General features: G+C 39.8%; 1 protein-coding gene across 1 annotated transcript in view; it reads left to right on the top strand.

Annotated features, from left to right (window-relative positions):
* The window catches only part of CPEB3 (cytoplasmic polyadenylation element binding protein 3), a 172,267-nt gene that overhangs the window by 127,331 nt on the left and 23,738 nt on the right, over nt 1-21,198 (top strand). Inside the window, exons 8-9 of the mRNA XM_025210887.1 lie at nt 17,100-17,218; nt 19,710-19,824. Of these exons, the coding sequence (XP_025066672.1) occupies nt 17,100-17,218; nt 19,710-19,824 (234 nt within the window). The remainder of the gene's footprint in view (nt 1-17,099; nt 17,219-19,709; nt 19,825-21,198) is intronic.

Raw genomic sequence — 21,198 nt, 5'->3', positions numbered from 1 at the left:
CAGCAGGAGCTGGCCCAAGGAGCTGGAGAGCTACTTTAATTTGATTCTGTCTTTTATAACCATTTTGCATACTTATGATTTTCAAAACAGAATAACTGATGTATTTGTGGAAAATCTATAACAGGAAACTGGAAAAGGAAATGCTGTTCTTTGGGAGTATAATGAAACTTGAAGCTAGTCATTAGAGCAATGATGATCCAGTTCAAGTAGTAGGGTCCAAATCCTAACTTCTTATATGGAATTCAATAAATTTTATTAAAGGGATTATATGATGTGGTACCTGTAAGAGTGGGAACTAGTTCTGTCGCATTGGAGGTCCTTTCTAGTCCTGTGGCCCTAAAATAAGTGCTTGGCCACTTCCCATATTTGGAAAATATGTATTTGAAAAAAAAAGAATTAATTTTGAATTGATCTGTTTTTAAATTAAAGTAAATACTGAACACTAACTTTTATCCTGAGCTGAAGTTAAATGTTAAATTTGTTCTGGAACAAAATACTATTGGTTACTATTACTAATACTAATACTAATACTATTACTGTTTAATACTATTACTAATACTATTAGTTCAAAATTTGTAGTAATTTACTTAATTGTTTTGCTGTAGAAAATCTATTCAAGTGAATTTCAGGACGTATTTATTATTATCACTGGTACTTTGCCTATACTCCTCCAAATTAATTTTGCTTTTCTTTGATTATTGATACTTACATTTTCTTCCTTAACTTCCCTTTAATGCTAGATTTTTTTTTCAAATATTTACAACTTAATGTGTTGGTACATGTCCTGTCTCGAATTCCTACTTTTTTTCTTCACTTACGATGCAGTTAGTTTGCAGAAAACCTAGGATTAAATAGGAGAGGAGACATCTGACATTAAGGATGCACTATTTTTAGCTTCAGCAAAGGTCAGTAAAGTCATTCTTTAATAGAGATATCCCAAAAGCATACTTTGATGTTGCTTTTGAACATGTGCCTGTATTGGCAGGATGGACTTTTGTAACTTATTTCAAATTAATGAAACTTGTATTAAGGGAAAAATAGATAACAAATTTAAATGGAACTTTCATCCATTACCGAAGAGCAGCAGTGACGGATAGATAAATTTAAAGTTTGTAATGTAATTGTGGGCTGCAGCAATATAAGGGAGGGGATTGAGGGCATTAGCAAGGGTTTGGGCCTAGACGAGGAGGCTCAGAGGATAAATTAGGGATGCCTTTCACTGGGAAATAACCAGTTCAGAGACCTCTTCTCTATCCTCATCCTGACCAATAGAAGCTATAACTGCTCCAGGCAGAAACGGCTGATTCTCTTAATTTACCTATGGATTACATCTCACTGCAATATTCCTGAAATGTTTCTTTCTTTTTTTAACCTTTTTTATGAGCCTTTTTTACTCAGAGTAAAATCCGTTCTGAATCATCACTTTGTGTAATCCAGTATTTACAGCCTGAAGTCATAATTTGTACACTGTCATGCAGCGTTCCATATAAGCTACCAAACTCTCCCTTTTTAACTGTAGTAGTACATTGCCAGGGAAGTAGTTTGCAATGCAGTGATGGAGGATAGATCCTAGAATGACAGCATATTCAACTTGTTTGTGCGTGGTTTAGGTCCCCTAACCTTTGGGCGAAATGTCACTTTCTCACCAGAAAGTGCTAGTGTTTCTTGAATTTTACTGCTTCAGTACATTTTAACTAATACAGATCTTGCACTGTTAAAAATCCCATCTATTTAAATCGTATGATTATTGGTTGATGTGACTAGTAATGTAGTAGTGTAGGAATGGCAAAGCAAGTTGTATAACACACTGAGAATTTTTTGGCTTTTGTTTTATCTTCTAATTCTGATTATATCTGCTGTGGTTCATGTTACAGTTCAAAGTCTGAAGCTTTAAAATGGCTGTGACCTTTGTAAGAGGAGACATGCATATGACCTTGCAGTTGCAATGCTTTTAAATAGTGTAGAAGCCAAAAGTCTGATATCTAAAAGGTTCATCTGCTTTATGGAGCGCTCCATGCTAAAACTGTATTTAAGGTCATTTTACGTCTATACTGCAATTGAAGGCTGGAAACAGTTGCTATCAAAGGGAGTGGAGTACAGAGAAGTGTGTGTGTGTGTGTGTGTGATATTTATGCATTTTTATATGAACATTTTATTTATAAATAAGAAATAGAAAAATGTTGGGAGCTGCTTACATGCAGGCCTGGTATCTTTTGATTACCAAAAGATTGGTAAGCCTCTGACCCATGCTTATGTTCAAATGGTCAGTCTAACTGCTGTGAAATCTTTCATTATATTTTGTTGCATATTAGAAATGGTGTTGCCCCAGTTTCAAAGGTCAGAAATAGCTTCATCTTTCTCCAGACTTACAAACAATGGAAAAACTACCACGGTCTGTAGTGATGCCTAGTTATAACCTATATGTGTACTTTGAGGAATCCTTAATTCTAAAAGATGTCAAAGTGTGTGTGTGCATGCGAATGTGTGAACACATGTTTAAAAGCTCAACATTTTTATTCTACTCTCTACAGGAAATAGCTTGGCTCCTGAGTTTTCTTTATATACATCTATTCTCTTTTATGTTGCTAATTGGAGTCAGGAATTCTCTTTTACATACTCTGTAGGGTTTGGGATATTTGGTATAGGTTTAAAGCTGCTTTTTCTTTTTCTTTCCTTCTCTTGCTGTCCTTTAATTGTGGTGCAACTCTTACATGTATGAATTCTATATAGTTCAGGGCTTAAGGTTTCTGCTCATGAAAAACATATCAGACTAATAGGAATCTAGCTGCAAGTTATAAAGCTATTATGTTTTACATCTCATCTAACTTCTTATCTACCATTTTCTTAGACAAAGGAATCAGCTGACAGTGTAATACATTGCCACTTTAAACTTAGTCTGTTTAAAGGAATTGAGTTTTGCAGGCCTGACTAATACGTAATTTCACTCTTCTACAGTAGCTAAAGTGAGATTACAGTTCTTTCTATTTTGAGGTTTCTTTAGCCTTTGATGTCTTTTGGAAATCCAGTAATAGCACTGCAACATTTAAGTGAGTCTGAAGATTTTTTTAAAATAATTTTGGATTCTGATTTTTAAAAAATCAGTTTCATTTTTAAGTAGTCATTTCATCTTTGAATTTGGTAGTATATTTTATTTTCAAAGCATATTTTAATAAGATTACTAAAGGTGACTTGGAGCAATGACCCATTATAATCATAGTAACTACCTTACAAATTTAGTTCAACCCTATCTATAAATGTTCATTTTATTGAGGATTGTTAAAGGAAATTTATATAAAAGTTTTAGTAATACAAGCAGTTTTTCTGAATACTGTTTACATGAAATTCATTTAACTAACTCTGATGAATAAAATTTTTAAAAAGTTAATTTAAGGCTGCTTCATTATATATATTCTCTTAAATTTGTTTTTCTTTGGAACCAGGCAGCTGCAAAAGCATCAAGTCCTCAGAGGTGAGACTGGAGCATCAGTCTCCTTCATAAATTCTAAATCTTTTTGGTTATGCTGCAAAATTATTTTTACATATTGAATTGGAACATATGTAACATATCTGAGGTGGGTTATTAGATTTCATTGCAGTCTTACAAGTAGCTAGGAGTAGGTAAGATGCAGCAAACCAAATGGGAAAATATATACATGTTTGAACAGCAGCACTGTTTTGAATCTACAGTAGGATTTGAATTTGCATGGTAGTTTTAAACTGGATAAAAATATTGGAGTCTTTCTAAAATCACATCATTTGTAACAGCATCTCATTTTGTTTGGGATGCAGGAAAAGAATGTATCCTGACTATACCCAAAGTCCGTCCTTTCTACTTAACTACAATTAAAAAATAATAATTGAGGAATGCCTGTTTATGCACCTAGAGTGGCCAGGAGCATCGTTGCAGGTTGAACTTGTATGCCTCTCTGAATACAATGATTCCTGTATCTGAATCTGTCAGAATACTGAATTTTGGGAACTGCATGTAGGTATCTTTGATACCAAAAGTTTGGTAACCCTCTGACCCACACTTGTCTTCAAATTGTCAGTCCCTGACTGATGTGAAATGTTCCAATGCATTTAATTCTCCATTGGAAAATAGTGTTGCCCTGATTCCGAAGGTCAGAAGTAGCTTTCTCTAGACTTAACCTCATATTTGAAATGCAAAACGTTGCCTGTATAGTAGAGGTGGCAATTCGTGGTCTAAACTTTCATATGTGGTGAATCTTAACTTAGAAATTCGCCCCAAGAAAAAGCTTAATAAAATGCACTTAAATCTTCACTAAGCATTTTTTAAATCATGAAGTGGATTAATTCTGCTAGGAGAAATCTGAAATTTTTGAGGCTGGAATACTGCATCCAGTTCTGGGCAACACAGTTTAAGGGATATGGAGAAGCTGGAAAGAATCTAAAGGAGGGTCACACAAATGATTAGAGGTCTGGGGAACAGATCATATGAGGAGAGGCTGAGGGACATGGGGCTGTTCAGCCTGGAAAAGAGAAGACGCAGAGGAGACTTGGTGACAACCTTCAACTATATAAGGGGCAAACATCAAGTGCTAGGAGAACAGCTGTTCGCCAAGGCACCCCAGGGGAAGATGAGGAATAATGGTCATAAATTGGTAGAGGAAGGCTTCAGATTAGACATTAGGGAAAACTTCTTTACAATTTGTGTATCCAGAGTCTGGAACAGACTCCCTCAGAGGTGGTACAGTCAGCTTCCCTGGGGATCTTCTGAAGATGACTGGGTGCACACCTTGCTGGGGTCTTCTGGCCTCAGCAGTCTTTCCTGCCTTGAGCAGGGGGGCTGTACCTGATGATCCTTCCAGCCCCTAATTTCTATGAATCTATAAGAATTCAACTTCTTAAACTTTTAATTCAGATTAGAACATGCCCTTTAAAGTTTAAAAGGTCTAATCCAAAACTCAAGCCCTTGGAAGATTTTTTTTATTGAAATCAGCAGGTACGTCTACACGTGTGCCCGACTGTACAGTTGTTACTGTGCAGTCATTTAGCACTTGAATTATACTTGCTAAAGCAAGTACTAAATGATTGTGCAGTAACGACCATTACTGCGTGGCCTCGGAGATGCATGGATCATTTCTGACCCTAGTGCTCTGCAGTAGCTACAGTGATGTAGTATCTTGTGTAGATAATGCCCAGTGGGTTCCAGAGCAATTGTTAAGTGCAGAATCTGTTTCCAGTTGGTAATGTCAGGAAAAAATGTCACTGTCTTCACTTAACACAGGTACCATGTCATGATTCTACCATTAGAGAGAGGCAGCGAAAAGTTTCCTACTTTTCTACTTAAAATAGTTTCATAGTAGCTAGGGTCAGGAGGGACCTGAACAGATCATCTAGCCTGACCCCCTGCCACAGGCAGGGATGACTGCTGGGTTCCCAAGACCCCAGACAGGTGATCATCTAAACTCTTTTTGAATTTACCCAAGATAGGGGCAAGAACCACTTCCCTAGGAAGCTGGTTCCAGATTCTGGCTACCCTAACTGTAAAATATTGCTTCCTGATCTCAAACCTAAACCTATTCTCCATCAGCTTATTACCATTGTTCCTCATCACCCCAGGTGGTGCTGGAGAGAATAGGGCTCTTCCTATTTGCTGATGAATATTATATTATAATTTAGGGGAAAACTTTTGTGGTCTGTCTGGAGATAGTGGTGAAAGCTTACAAAATGCTGATCTTTGCTGGGATGTAGTGTTGGAGCTACGCATAATGGGCATGGGTGTGTGGGGAAGTGAAAGTTGTTTTTTTTTTTTTTTTTTTTTTTTGTCAGCTGGGAATATAGCAATGCCCTGACCAACTGCTTCTGGCTATTAGTAGATGGCCTGAAGCAATGCATAATGTATAAGGGAGAAGGTGCTGATACTTCTGTGAATTAAGCAAGATCTGGATAGATATCCAGTGGTGCATGTTCCCATGTTGATTAGTAGTTTTTACTGAAATTTTACCTGTACCGATAGGGCTTGCGGAAAAATGGGCAGAATGACCTCAAGCAGCTCTTGGTTCCTAACTGCCTATATCACAAAACACAACCCCACAATGTCCATGTCTTTTCACCTACAAAGCATGACTAGAGCTATTGCCATAATAGTTGATGGTTATTTAGTGCAGTTTAGATAATATACTTTAGTTTTAAAAATATCTGTGTTCAAGTCCTCTTCATCCATTTCCTTGTGCAGTGGCTAAACATCCCCATTACAGCTTGTTCCCAGGTTTGTGTGGCCAAAGTCAGGCCTCTAGGATCAAGACTGATCTGTCCTGTGATCCAGCCGTGGCAGTAAACAATGGCCATTTCAAATGACTCTTGTATCGAGGAGAGAGATTTCTGTCTGCTTCATACACGAATCTTTCTCAAATTGCACTCTGAATTAGAAGTCAAATGAAGCTTACATCTCCCTTGAGACTTCTGTTCAGGTGCTTTCTGATCCTGGCTGGATATCTATGCTCTTCTGGCGTCTCAGCAAGCTGTAACTACACTCCAGAGTCATGGGACACTCCAAAGCTTTGGAAAGAATGATTTCACTTCTATTAATTGGTGCATCATAAAACAGACAAAGGTTGTATGGAACACTTCTACTTCCCTTTCCCAGACTTCCAGGCGCATGGGCATTTTTTCACATGCTCTGGGACACAGCACCGGATGCTTTAATTAGTGAGCTGTGCTAATTAAAAGTGCATGTGCATAAGATCAGCATCCCTACACTGAAAAAGTGGTGCCGAGGTGCTTTGAACTAAAACTCATCAAACATGGTTTTTTTTCAAAGTGCCCTGCTGCCATTTTTTCAGCACAGAGACACAGGGGGATGCAGATGCACATGATGTGGAAGGTTGCTGGAGAGCATCAATTTCCATGCTCTAGCAGACTCAATTAATTGAGTCTTGATTTCCAGTGTGTCGGAGTAGGCTCCCTGCATGTGTATAGGAGCCCATAGACGGGAAACACCAGATGCTGACTGCAAAGTAAACATTTCTTTTAGTACCCCACCCCAAATACCCTGGCCATCCTGTCTGTTTCTGAGAGATCCAGGTAGCCCAATTCTGGTAGAGAGAGATCTAAACAAGTTATCACCAGACATCAGGCATGTCTTGAAGTATGATGATCTTGATGGACAAGTTCCTCAGTGAAGCTTCTGGACAATGACAGACATCAGATAGTGGCTCCAAGCATGTCCCCCAGTGATGGTCTACCCAGAGCTCGTGGGACATAGGCACAGTGAAAGTAGATCATACAACTTGTCAGACTTTCTTTCGTGTACTGCAAGATAAATCAGCATATCCACCCAAAATGCCCAAGGCAGCGTGCACCATCCTTCTTTGTGAAAGTCTTGTCATTGTTAGACAGGACTATTTGTATCCAGAACAAGTATGTAGAGCTTTGAACTTTTATAAAATTTCCCTTCCCTCAGGTGTTCAACTCATTGATGCCTTTGTGTCCAAGGTGTTTTAGTTTACTACCTTCCAGCTGCAGAGAGAAGACCTGGGCCTCAAGCAGCTCAGGGGCTGTGCAGGTAGCTGGGCAGCAGCCTCTGCAGGCAGGCTCTACTGAAGGAATTAAAAAAAAAAAAAAAAACAAGCCTGATCTTCTTTGGATTTTTTTCTCCCTAGAGCCTGCCTGTCTGCCTGAGCTGCCTGGGGGCCCAGTGCTTCCCTTCGTGGCTGAGGTGCCACCTAGGACCACCCTGGCCAGTTGCCTGTTGGCGGGTGCCACCTGGGGGACACCACTGCCATTGTGGAAGGAAGCACTGCTGCTGGAGAGGCAGGTAGGGATCGGGTCCGACCCTTGTGTACATGCCAGAGGGTTTTACTTCGTCCTATATTGAAGCGGTATTTTTAAAAACCCATTGCTTCGATTTAGACAGAATTAAACCAAAGTAAACCGCTGTGACATATACAAGCAGCTTTGCTGACTTGAACAGGTTTCCAGTATTTACAGGTCCCTTCTTAGATGGGATTCTGTGTACCTAAATGTAGACTTTTATGTTTTGGTGTACAGTCACTTCAGTAAGTGGCGATCTGCTACAGAGAGCTCTTTCTCTACCCATTAGATATTTTAAATGGGCAAGTTTTTTTTATTTCACTATACATTGAAAGAAACAGTAACAAAGTAAAGACTTTTTTTTTAAGTGTTCCCACAGCACCTGCACCTCAGCTATGCAGCCTACCACAACTTGTGTTTTGGTGTACGTGTACTAGGTCAGGCTGTGCTGGTGTTTTGGAGGGAGCCATACACTTGAATGTCCAGATCTATCTCGAATTTTCAGCTATGTTGTTGTGACATCTGAAGATATCCCAAGACTATTTTAATTTCCTTTGACCCAAGTGGTCAGCACAGGCTCCCCTTCTGAGCTGAGACTGTCCATTCTACTATTTTCTCTTTCAAACGGCAGTCAACAAACGGGTGTCATCTTCACTCTGGAATTGACTTTGTTGAAAGAGATGAGTTAACATTGTCTATAAGTCTTGTCCTGTGTTTTTAGTTGAGGATCAGATTTGGAGGAGGAATCTATTCTGTCATTGTTGAAATAGATGTCAGTTACTCTTTTGAATTTTCTCTCAAGATTTTACTATTTTATGTGAAAAGATTATCTGAAAACAGCACTGACACTTTGGCATCATTAAACCGAAGCTCAAAGTCTATTTATAGTTCAGACATTCAGTTGAACTTTATGTGGGTGTGGATCTGAATATGGCCTCTTGTCTGTGTCTGAAGGTCCAAGAAGACCAGCTATATTACAAATGAACTTTCTTTGTTTTATAGCTAAAGATTACCACACAGGGCATGTCTAGCACATTTTTGTTGCCTAACAACCAACATGATCTCACATATATACATTGTGGTAACATTTCCTAGAAGGCATGTTCCTGGCCTGGACCTTGACAATGTATCTAAATTCAGAATTTAAATGCGTATTACCATAATTATAAAAAGATGCTGGTATCTACAGTGGTGTCATAGTGTTTGCATACCACATGCATGGATCACATCTTATTCAGGGGCAGTTGGAGGGTTCCATCCCTGCTGAGCCAAATTTGAGCGCAGTCTGCTGCCACCATTCCAGTGTCCCTCCTGTTTCCATTCAAGTAGGGTAATTGTTTTCCTTACTCAAGACATGCATCCCAATTTTAAATGGCCAGTTTTGGTGGGGAAGGTACATGTGGCATGTTAAATACAATGCTAGGGTTTGATCAAAAGGCATGTTTGGAATGGTTCTTTTTTCCTGTTTCTTTTGATACAAGCTATATTTGACATCTCATTTTTAAATTGCATTTTGTGGGATCTAAATCTTCCTCGTGAAATGTTGGCTTCTGCATGAAGAAACTGGTCTTCATGCATATTTCCAGTTACCTTTTACATCGTTCCATGAGTTCACAGAACATTTTCTGCCACAGGGTTCCATTCAAATGAAAATGAAACTTCTTGCTGGGAGTCCCTGGGAGTAATGATTATCACATAAATCTTAATTTGGATGTTAGTGTAGAATAAAAATGAGCAACAGTAAACAACATGACTTAAAAGAGGATAACTCCTTATGTAGTGGACTTTAGTAGTAAGTGGACATATCTTCACATGTTATTACTGCGCATGAAGCTTATTGTTCTTGGGCATACCTTTTGAATGTGTGCCTGGGAGCAATTAACTCTGAAACAATAAGCTCCAGAGCTTATTGACGTGCAGCACATGGAGCTGGGCTGGCAGGAGGCCCTGCAGGGAGGGGATGGCCGAGGCATGAGGGAGCTTCAGGGCGGGGCTAGTTGGCAGGCTGAAGTTTTATTAGCAGGAGGTTTTGGACATCTAAACCCTTTCAGTAATTTGGGAAGACATGCAATCTCAGCAGGATCTTAAAATACTGTGTGAACCATTTTGGAGAAGGTGCTTGACTGGATCAAGTTCATGGAAGTCAAGCACCTATGGTCCCTACAACCATAGGAAAGTAGGGCTGAAAGAGATGAAATTCCAGCCATCACGATGTCATCAAGTCCAGCCTCTTGCTCAAGTCAGGGTCACCCTTACCTAAACCATCCCAGCCAAGTATCTGTCTAACTGCTCTTGAAAATGTCCAAGGATGGAGATTCTACAACTTCCCTACGTAGCTTGTTCCGATGGTTAACCACCCCACCCTCATAGTCAGAAAGTTCCTCCTAATCTCCAACCTGTTTATTTTTCCTGTTGCAGCTTGAGGCCATAGTTCGTAGTTCTGTTCCCTACAGCCCAGAGATCAGGCTGTCTCATCCTCTTTATAAATGCCCTTCAGGTACTTGAAGACTTTTTACAAATCCCTCTTCAGTCTTCTTTTCTTCACACTAAACTATTCAAGTACTTTCAGCGTTTCCTCGTAAGTCATGTTTCCCAGGCCTCTAATGATTTTTGTCACTCTCCACTGGTTTCTTTCCATTTGTCCAAATCTTTCCTGAAGTTTGGGGCTGAAAACTGGACACAGAACTCCATGTGAAACCTCACCAGTCCTAATAGAACAGAGTAATTGCTTTTCTTGATTTCTAAGTGATGCTTCTGTTAATGCAACCCAGTATGCTGTTGACTCTTTGCAGAAAGAGTGCACTAGTTTCTATTGGACATATGATCCCCTGTAACCCCCAAATCAATCTGTGTGGCACTCAATCTGTGTGGCACTAAAACCTAGCCAGTCATTCCTCAGTCTGTATTTTTGCATGCAGTAATCCTTTCACAAGTACAGGACTGCATTTATCCTTGTTGAATCTCATCTGATGGATTCTCGAACCATTTCTCTATCTTATGCAGGAGACTTGGGATCTTAGCTCTACCTTCCAGTGTGCCTACAACTCCATGCAACTATGCTGGTCTGTCTTGTGGAGGTCCCCTGCAGCCTCCTTATCTGCTAGTAGTAACCTGCTCTCCAGGTCACATGGATAGAAGGGAAAGATGAGGCACTGGCTTATCCAGACTTGCATGCAGTGCAAGCCTCTAGTCAGCTAGTTCAGGACTGTCTAACTTCAGGGCACCTAGGGGCCAAAAGCTGCATGGATCACAGTGCTGGGGACTGCCCTGTTCCCCCCATCCCCCTCCTCTGCTGCCTGAGCAACTCAACATGTCCCCCAGACCTCTGCTATGTACAGTATAGGCAGCCTGGCTCCTGCCATCTCTTGGCTGTTTGGACAGATTCAGATAGTCATCCGAAACATCTGCCCAAATCTTAAATAAAATGTTTGATGTTCAAAATTTCCTGATGCATTGACTAATTATCATTACTTCATTCCTGATGTTGATTTTACGTAGAAGGTATTTCAGATTAGTTTTGCTTATGGGTGCCTCGATAAAGCTACCACATGGATATACGGTACTTATATTTGTAACCTTTTCGATGCTTCCTGAGATTCACTCAGCAAGTATGCACATCTAAGCATACTACAAGAATGTTCAGACATTCATTTTTGCAAGCCAGAATCCTCTCACAAGATAAGGATACGTGCCTCGGTTTTGCTGTGCTTAGCTTATGGTAATATCTGAACTTTCTGAGGTTATCTAATGATGTGTGGAAATACTGGTCAGATTCAGTGTTTTTAATGCTTTCCATTTATTTCTAAGACCACAGTGCACAGGATGCTGAAATCATCCTACGAGTTTAACACCACTCACTTGCTCACTGCAGGAATTGAATAGATCTATGAAATATGATCATAGTCTGTTAATGGTGAAAGGCACAGAGAGGGGATTCTGTAGTCTCATTCAGTGTTCAGTTTCCTGACTTGGGGCATTTGATAGGGCTGAATCAACTGCCAATTGGAAGATGGCTTTAATTGGGATGGTGAATGACAAAATAAAAATAATATTTGCATGTTTGAAAATAAAATGGAGCTACAGCAGTGATGGTTACTGAAAGTGAATTTCTTTCTCAATGTGATTTTTGGTTACACTTCAAAGTAATTTGTTTAATTGTAGAGGGACTCTTTTAGGGCTCTTTAAGAGATTAATCAACATTTCTTATTCATTGGATTGTTGCTTTTGATAGAATTGTTTTTTATGGTCTCTTAGAAGTCTGGACATTCACATCTAAGTTGTCTATCAAGAGTGGTTGTGTTAAACTGAATTCTGAAATATTTGTTTTCCTGTACAAGTTGATCTTGAAAGAGTGCCCAATTAGTTTACTTTGCTATGCTGAACTTTGTGGAGTCTATCAGTAGGTTTTAATTGCAGGATGCCTCAATAGGCCAGACAGGACTACTGTGGCTATATTTGTAATAATCTTTTTCACTTTAACAACAAATTATCAGACAAATTTTGCCTGTGTACTTCTGAAATATTTACCTTGCCAGGTGAAGTTTTAGGTCTGGTCTTTGCTGCTGCTGATTACACTTTGATTACAAAAACACTGCACAATCTTGCTTTGATCAGTTCCGCTCTAGAGACAGTAGGCATTAGAAAGAAGGCTGGTCGGGAGATTAGTCCTTAGAGAGAAGAGATGTTTTTTTAGCATCTGGTGAAAATTTGATTTCAAGAATTTTACTGCATGTACAAGATTTGAAGTCACAATACAAAGAAAGTTGTCTCTATCTTGTACAATACTCCACTGAAGCCCCTCTTTAGCTCTGCCTCCCACATAAAACCTGGCAAGGAAATCTTTTAGAGCAACTGGAAGGTCGTTATATTTTGCATTTGGTGGACTAAAGGGTGCGAAGAAATACAAGTCTGAGAATAGGTGTAGGCCACAAGCTGACTATAGTTACTGCAGAACTATGAAGAGAGGCAGTATATAAGGTGGATGGGGTCCAAGGGTCCAAATGATCTAGTACTTCAAGGGTGACCAGCTTGCAACAGGTGTGCCACAAGCGACAGGGGCAGCCTGTGTGGGGCACATGGCAGACTGGGCAAGGGGCAGACAGCACAGTGGTTGGTAGGGCAAGAACAGCAGATTGGGAAGAGAGAAAAAAGCAGTGAGCAGAAAACAAAGCAGATTTGGCAGAGAAGGGGGTTGGAATGGTGCTTGAAGGGTACAGGGCTAATTTGTGGCATGCCTGCCAAAAAGGTTGGTCCCCATTGCAGTGCTTCAGCTTTCTGTGGGAATTCGAGTAATTGTGGAGCATGTCTTGGACATTTTACAGGAAATGCACCTCTAATGGGCAGCTCTATTCGTTTCCATCTGCAACTTTTACGTAGTCTCTTGATCTAGCTTAGGGAACTTTTTGATGAGCCTAATATTTGTTGTTTTCGATGGAAACATAAATGGAAGTTTGTAGAGGTGATAGCTTTTATTCGACCAACAAGGTTTTTGCAAAAATCCTATGAAATATGAACTTCCATTTCTATCCAGGAGAACTTTTATAATCTTTTCTCCAATGGCTAATGAAGGGTGTTTGTGTCCTAAAGCTTGCAATTAAAGAAGCTTTTTTGCAAAAATCTTGTTGGTCTAATAAAAGAGATCATCTCTACTACAAGTCCTGATTGCCTTTTCCCCTAGACCAATACAGCTACAACCTGGATACCTGATAAATGGAAGTTTGTAATTACGTGAAAGTAGAAAACATAAAAACTGACCAATCTCCTTGTAAGAGTCTTACATAAAAAGTTTAGGGGAAACTAGAACGTGAAACAATTATTCTCTCTCATTCCAAAACTGAAGCTATTAGTAGTATATATTTGAAATACCTGAGGCTCAACTTATGTTATAGTGTAGCTTGCTTTATCCTAGTATTTTCAGCTACAGTAAAATTTGATTTGAAGTATGATAGTAGGGGTCCAAATTCAAGTACCTTATGAACCACATATATTCTGCTAAAAACCCTCTTTCAGTGATTTATTAGGTTTCTTTCAAAATTACCTTCTTTTAACTAGAAGGTAGGGCAAGCTACAACCTTTAGGCTGCTTCTGGATGCACGGCTGTGTGGTATGTGGCCCTGTGCTCATCTGCGGTGCCACACCCTGCACATTCAGGCATGTCCCACACTGCTACCTTGCAGCGTGGGGAGGGGGCGGGAGGCAGTTGGACCCTGGGAGATCCCAGGGACAAAAAAAACCAGAGCGGTGCACATGGAGGCAGCATGCACCAACCAAAACTGGTGGCTGGCCGGCTGGAGCCACACTCTAGCTGTCAGCCAGCCTCCCAGCTGCAGAAGCAACGTGACTGCAGCTTCCCCAGCTCCCAGGATCCCAGGTAAGGCTACTGGGACCAGCACAGTTGCTGGCTCCAGCTTCTCCAACCCCTCCCAGGGTAACCTGCTGCATGCAAGTGGGTGTGTGGCACTGGCATTCCCAGGGATAACTAACCAGGATAACAGTATAAGGCGTGCCACTGGTAGTTGAACATAGATATTTGGTTCTCCATGGACATCTGGATGCGGCCTTATGGCTCTTGTACACATGGGCAGGAGGAGGAGTGGGGGCCGTGGTTTAGTAACACTAAATTTGAAATGGTGGGTTTTTAATCGTGACCCACTGCTTTTCAGTTTAGGAGCTGCTATCACTATTATGGAACAATGATGGCCTGCTGGTACTCTCCCCCCCCCCCCCCCCCCCCCCCCCCCCCCCATCGGGGCAGGCTTGTTAACGATGAGGGGCCTGATTTCCCCCAACCCCTCATGAAGCCTGCCTGTGTGAGCTGCCACCAGGTTGCGGGGGCTCAGTGCTTTCCTCTGTGGCAGTGTTGCCCCTTGGGGCTGCCTGGGCAGGTGCTGTCCCACCTTGCAGACAGCACCCAATCCAGTGGGAAGGCAGCATGAGAGTGGCTGGGTGTGCTGGTGGCTGTAGAAGGTGATGGGGATGGTGCATGGGGTGCTGGAAGCCCACTAAACCTGAGCTTCCCTGAGCATGTCTGGACTTCCAGTGCCCCATGCACCATCCCCACTGCCTTCTCCGGCCACCAGCACACCCATGTGACACATACATGTGCACAAATTTTTTTTTATCCACAATGGGACAATTTGCCCCGTTTTTAAATGCATTGGTTTAAGTTGCCATGCTCAAAGAAATTTTTCCACAAAAAAAATTGTGCATGTGTACATGGTGATGCCATTTAGACAAATGACTTGTTTCTCATCACTGTGTCGTGTGTACATGGCCCCACCATCACATGTACAATCTCCCTTAGAGGCCAACTGTTTCAGAGAGGCATGAGCTTTTGTAGGCAACTATGACTTTGGTCAGATGCTACGAATGAACTGGCAGAAATATTTTTTTTTAATAGAAGGGAAAGGTATAAAGGAAGGGGAGGCTGCGAAGTGTTATTGGGGTTCAATTAGATCAGTGGTTCTCGGGGGTTTTAGACTCAAGGCACCCCTCATTTGGCTCCACACACTTTGGAAAATGTTAGCCCTTTTTCACTCGCTTTTTACTACACAAAAATAATAGAACAATTCTGCTGTTGCAAAAACCTAAGAAAGACCAGAACAGGTCAGAGTATTTTTAACACTATGGGTTCCTATTTGAAATATCTGGGTTGATCGTGTTTGTACACTTAATAGTGTTAATATTGCATGGCACCCTTGAAAGGATATTGGGGTGCCATGGTACCCTGGTGGAGAATCACTGGTTTAAATCAGCTGCTAAACAAAACAGAAGCACAAAATTCTTGGTTCAGAGGTTATATCCAGGGATCCAGGTTTTTCATTTCCCATGGAAAAAAGGAGTAAACCACAGATTTTTACCAAAGGCAAACACAGATATCTCATTTTACTGGAGAAAACTGTGGATTTTGCAGTTTTGTAGTGATCCCTCTGCAGGCTGGAAGAGTTCCAGCCTGCAGGGGGCTGAGAGGGAGCAGGAGGAGGGCAGTCAGGCAGGGAGCACCTTGTGCATGTATACGCACATGGCCCCAGGCAGCCTGGAGAGCAGCTCCTTCCAGTAAGTTGTGGGGGGTGGGGAATTGAGGGCCCCATAGGGAGGAAGGGAGGGAAGTTGAGCAGGGTTGGGGTTGGGGCTGCTGCCCAGCTGGGCAGTTCCTGGGGCTTGGGGCCTGGGGCCGTAACACATGGCCACAGGGCCCGCCCTGGCTGTCTTTTTCCTTGGAGGTGTCTGATGTCGGAACCAGGCAGGAAGGTGCAAAAATCCTTCTTTTTTGTTTAGCAATGAAGTTTATTTTTCCAAAAATGGCTAAATATATATTTCCAAAAACAGAAAAATAAACTTCATTGCTAAACAAGAAAGAGAGATTTTTGCACTTCCCTGCCTGCTTCTGACATCAGACACCTCCAGGGATGAAGACAGCCTTATCTGCACATCACAGAGCAACACTTACACGAAAGGACTCTCAGACCCAGGGGAGTACACTTCCAGCTTTTATCTCCCCTGTGCAAAATGAACTTTTATTTTCTACCTAAGAGCATTTTGACAATCTTTGATCTCTCTTCAACCTGAAGAAGGCTGCGTGTGCCCAAAAGCTTGCAAAGACAGACTTTTTTGCTACTTTTTAGTTGGTGTAATAAAAGATATCACCTCTGAACCAAGAGTTTTATGCTTCTCTTTTTCTCAGTTCAACACTGCTACAAATAGATCCCTTAAACAAAACAAGACAGTTAACACTTGAAAGAACACCAAAGTAAACGGCTTGTTCAGATATTGAGCTAAGAATCCATAGCCCTTATTAAGACGCAGGTTAATACAGTCCTGTCTAGATGACTTCTAGTTTTTACAGTTTCACATTTAAGACTCTTTTTTGTTTGTTTGTTTGTTTTTTGTTTGAAGGACAGCTACACTGACATTAGTAATGAAATGTCCAGGGAGGTTAAGGTGTTCTTTCACAAGCTTTTGTGTTTTTGGCATTGATGTTGAATCTGTATCCATCCTTTTATATAGAGATCCTCATGCCTGACCAATATAGAGAGCAAAGGGAAACTGTAAGCAAGTAATGGTGGAGGATCAGGTGAATGAACCCTAAATGTTATAGTATGTATAGACCAGTCCAGGGATGATGTGTTCCGTGTTGATGGAGGAGCATGACAAAGGTCTGTAGCAGAACACTTTGCTGAGAGGCAAACTTGTGCAACTTGCAATATATTTGCAGTTCTTAGATATTAGTCACAGCCTGAGACTTTTAAAAATTTCTTTCTTGAAAAAACAAGTGGTAAAAAGTCACCTCTCTTTGTTTTGTGTTTGTCTTTGTCCTTTCCAAGGTTATGCCTTTCTGCTGTTCCAAGAAGAAAGTTCTGTACAAGCTCTTATAGATGCCTGTCTGGAAGAAGACGGGAAACTGTACCTGTGTGTGTCGAGCCCCACCATCAAGGACAAACCAGTAAGCAGCGTGTACAAGGCACCATAGCTGCCAACTCACTGGCTTCTTACCTCTTCAGTTTTAAAGCAAATAGATTTACAGGCAATTTGCTTATCCAGTGGCTCCCACCTCAAACTGTTCTGATTATTTTGCTGATTCTTAACAGGCTTACCTTCTTGCTTTATCAAAACTTGTTTTTCCAGAAGCTAATAATAGCCACGCTGTTTAATTATTGTTTAGGTTGCAACTTTCAGTTTCATGCTAATAGAATGCCCTGTTACAATTGTATCTGTAACAAAAACTTTGGCTAATTCTTACTTTACTAAGTTTTTCTTAAAAAGAAAAAGAAATGTCCTATGAACTGAAATAGAAAACTCTTTAATCTAGAGACTGGTGCCAATACCTCATGAAATCTCTTCATTGCTTTCAATTCTGTATGTGCTTCCTAAGCAATTCATCATCTTGCAGACTTTTCACTTTCTTTAGCAAGTCTGCTTTGACACAGATTTGGTTTTCTAAAGGAATGTTATTTAAAACCAATGAGAAGCATGCAGTTAGGCTCTTCTGATGACAGGCGAAGGGTGAGATAATACCATATGGAAGAAAAACATCTAAAGTGCATTTCTGCTGAGTCACAAGCAAATCAAATTTTAACTAGAGTCTTCCATTTTTTATATACATAAATTCATTGCTACAGAAAACCAAATATATTTTGCTCTATTTAACTCCAAATCTATTGTGCCTTGGATATCTAATTTAATATTTTCCCCCAGTTCTCCCTTTTTTCTTTTTCGTCCAGAATTACTTTGCTTATTTCCATTCCCTATCAATCATAGGTATTGGCTGGCTAATTGTCTCTACTTGTAATGAACCTATTAACTGCTGGAAAAGAGCCAACTGCTATCAATAACATGCTTCTAATCATCTGGAAAGTAAAGTTGCATTGCAGAAGAAAAACAATGGAACTTCTTGCATGTAAAAAAAAAATAGGTTTTCACCTTAGTCTGGATTCAGAAACGAGTTTAGATAATTTTGTTGCTTGCTTCAGGAACTGTTATGTGACTTCCACTTAGCAATATTAGTCCAATCTCGCTAACAGCTGAGCTAGAATAGAGGCTGAATATTAGATTGAACAAATTAACCTGTTCTCGTCATAACTGTTAACAGGACAGTACAAAGACACTCAGGAATTGCTGTCTCTGTTAAATCCTATAAGAAAACTACTTCCATGTTCTCTATTACTAATCTTTTATCTGGACATTTTAAAAACAGAAAGGGATCTGTTAGACTAATTTTTAAGACTGGTTTTATTCGTAATGAGTTGCTACTTAACTTTTTACAGGCACCAGGACAAAAAAATAGTAGTAGTCTGTTTTAGACCGTCATGGTAATGTATTTCTCTAAACATCAAGGGTATGTAGTTCTTATTTCCAAAGGTAATTTCAGCCATTTGCTGACTGCCTGCTTATTCCATGTGCACAAATATTTATTGCCTGCTCCAGTGGTTAAAATGCTTTACAAATGAGAAAGTTAAGGAGCCTGGCACCAATCCTGAAGACATTTAAATTCACATGATGGGGCTATTCATATAAGCAAAATTGCGTACATGCCTAATTTCTTGCGGGATTGGGAGTTTAGGTTTTATCTAATGGTAGCTCTTATGTATTGTAATTAAATCATACTGTATGCACAATTCTTCTGGAATAGTCATTAAGGACATTCAGATAAAAGATTCCAAATAGCTTATTTGAATGAGAAGAGTATGCAACTTGCATGGATGAATGGAAATAGCAATTCAGTTGCAATACTAAATATGCTGTCAAATGTCTCTCATGCGGCAGGTTGGAAGGGTGAGTAGGTTCATCCAAATGGCTTTTGAGCATAATGCCTCATTCTGTACAATCTGAAGACTCCCAGTTCAGCTGCCCATCTGGCTCCTTAAGTAGACTAAGCAAATGTCTTTCCATTTAACCAAACCTCTTAGCTGAAGTGAAGGAATTAATTGGACTTCCTTCCTCTATTTTTATCAATTGTTTTAAAAACTTGTGAAAAGCTCCATACAATTAAAAGGAAGTTGAATGTCCAACCTGCAGCCTTAAATTCACACTATACATGATAAAGCTCCAAATGTCTATTTACATATTTTAATGAAGAATGTGGGAAAGGCAAACTGGGAAAGAATGGACTAGATGAATGCCTGAGGGAATCAACTCAAGTATGGCCTCTAGAAGTGATACATTGTTTGCCTTTTTCAAATGAACACTATGTTGTGCTTTACAAATACTTAGTAGGATAGATAATATGGTATATTTGTACTGTTTTCACTTTTGTATCCCATAATTTTTCTGATTGTTTATTTAAAAAAATATACGTGTGCATATGCATATATGTCCTTTATTCTAATTGGCCTTAATATATTATCTTAAATACTCCCAAGTTGTTTCTCATTTTGATTACTTAAGTAAGGGAAATTAGCAATGAAGTAAAGACAAAATCAACAAATTTTTTTCAGGTGCAAATTCGACCTTGGAACCTCAGTGATAGTGACTTTGTAATGGATGGTTCTCAGCCTTTGGACCCAAGAAAAACCATCTTTGTTGGGGGAGTTCCACGCCCCCTCCGAGCTGGTGAGTAGGCACAGAAATTTAAGATGGGATGGACCATGCTGTCAGCACCTGGGTCAATATTCTAAGGCAAAGATATTCTGTCCGCTTTGAAGGGATTTTTTCACAATATATGTGGATTACTTTTCCAGCATATCCACTTTTTCTGTTCAAAGAGTAAAAATAAAACTTTTTACCTTCAAAATAACCACTAATTAAGATAACAATATGGCTTTATTTGGAATTGTGATTGCTCAGCACCTCTGGAAATCCAACTTTTTTTTTAAAGTTGGGCATCTAAAATTAGAAGTCATCTCAAAATTAGAAAGTATGATGTACTTTATTTCTTATCATGCCACTTAAAAAACCTTAATATTATGTTTAGATGTTTTTATATTTTAGACCTGTTATATTGTAATTCATATTTGAAAAAAAATGCCTTTTAAATAGTGAATTTATTAGAACTTCTCCAAAGCAAGACTATCCAGATTCTCCTACTACTGCACTAAAATTTTAAACTTAAGGTTAGAAATGAGTGTAGGACATTTGAAAGCGGCAGGTTTTTTTCTATGAATCTTATGGGTTTATGTGCATTTTTCTTAAAACAAACAAACAAAAAAGCAAAACAGCAGCAGTAAGGTTGCTTATTTCAGACTGACCTGCCTTTTAGGACTCCATAGGCTCACCAGTCAAAGGATGACTTACAAGTTTTCCAATACTATAGGAGAATCTACTAGTTACTGTGTTGTATATCATTTCCATGTCCACTTATGCGGAGCAGGAATTCTATTTAGTTTGGTAGAATGACTCTGACTTGTGGTGTATTTCATATTAAAAATGTACAGGTTGGTATATAGTCTCACTTTAAAGTGACATGCCAATATCAGACTTAAAAACTATAATTAAAAAAAAATTCCCTATGTCTTTAGGTTCTGGTTGGCTTCTTATTCTAAACTAGTACAAGAAACATTAACGTTCTTAAAACCTTGTTTAGCTTGGATAATGAAAATGACTGGTAGCCAGTCTTACTTTTGAGGTTCTCATGCAGTAGCACAATACAGCAATTCAGCTAGAGCTGACATGGACAGGCTGAAGAACTTGCTGCCTCCCGATGTGGAACCAGAGGTGTTTTTGTTTGCTGTAGTGTTGTTTTGTTTTTTAAGGGTCATAGAGAAGTGGGACTGGAGGGGACCTTCATAGGTCATCTAGTCTTAACCTTCTCTTTACTCTTCCAAAGGGTTCATCTCTACTTCTCCACAAAAGACTGTGTTTGCCCCTTCAAGCTTGTAAAGAATAGATCTGCTCAAGGCTGACTTTAAACACAGTTAATCTGTCCTATTTTGTAGATGCTTTATGCGTTTTTATAAAATAACGTGGTATAATCTTAAATGTAGGGAA

Source organism: Alligator sinensis, unplaced genomic scaffold (assembly GCF_000455745.1).
Source record: "Alligator sinensis unplaced genomic scaffold, ASM45574v1 scaffold472_2, whole genome shotgun sequence".
In the NCBI taxonomy this organism is placed as follows: domain Eukaryota; kingdom Metazoa; phylum Chordata; order Crocodylia; family Alligatoridae; genus Alligator; species Alligator sinensis.
The sequence above is the reverse complement of the archived record's forward strand: the minus strand, read 5'-3'. Positions and strand labels throughout refer to the sequence as shown.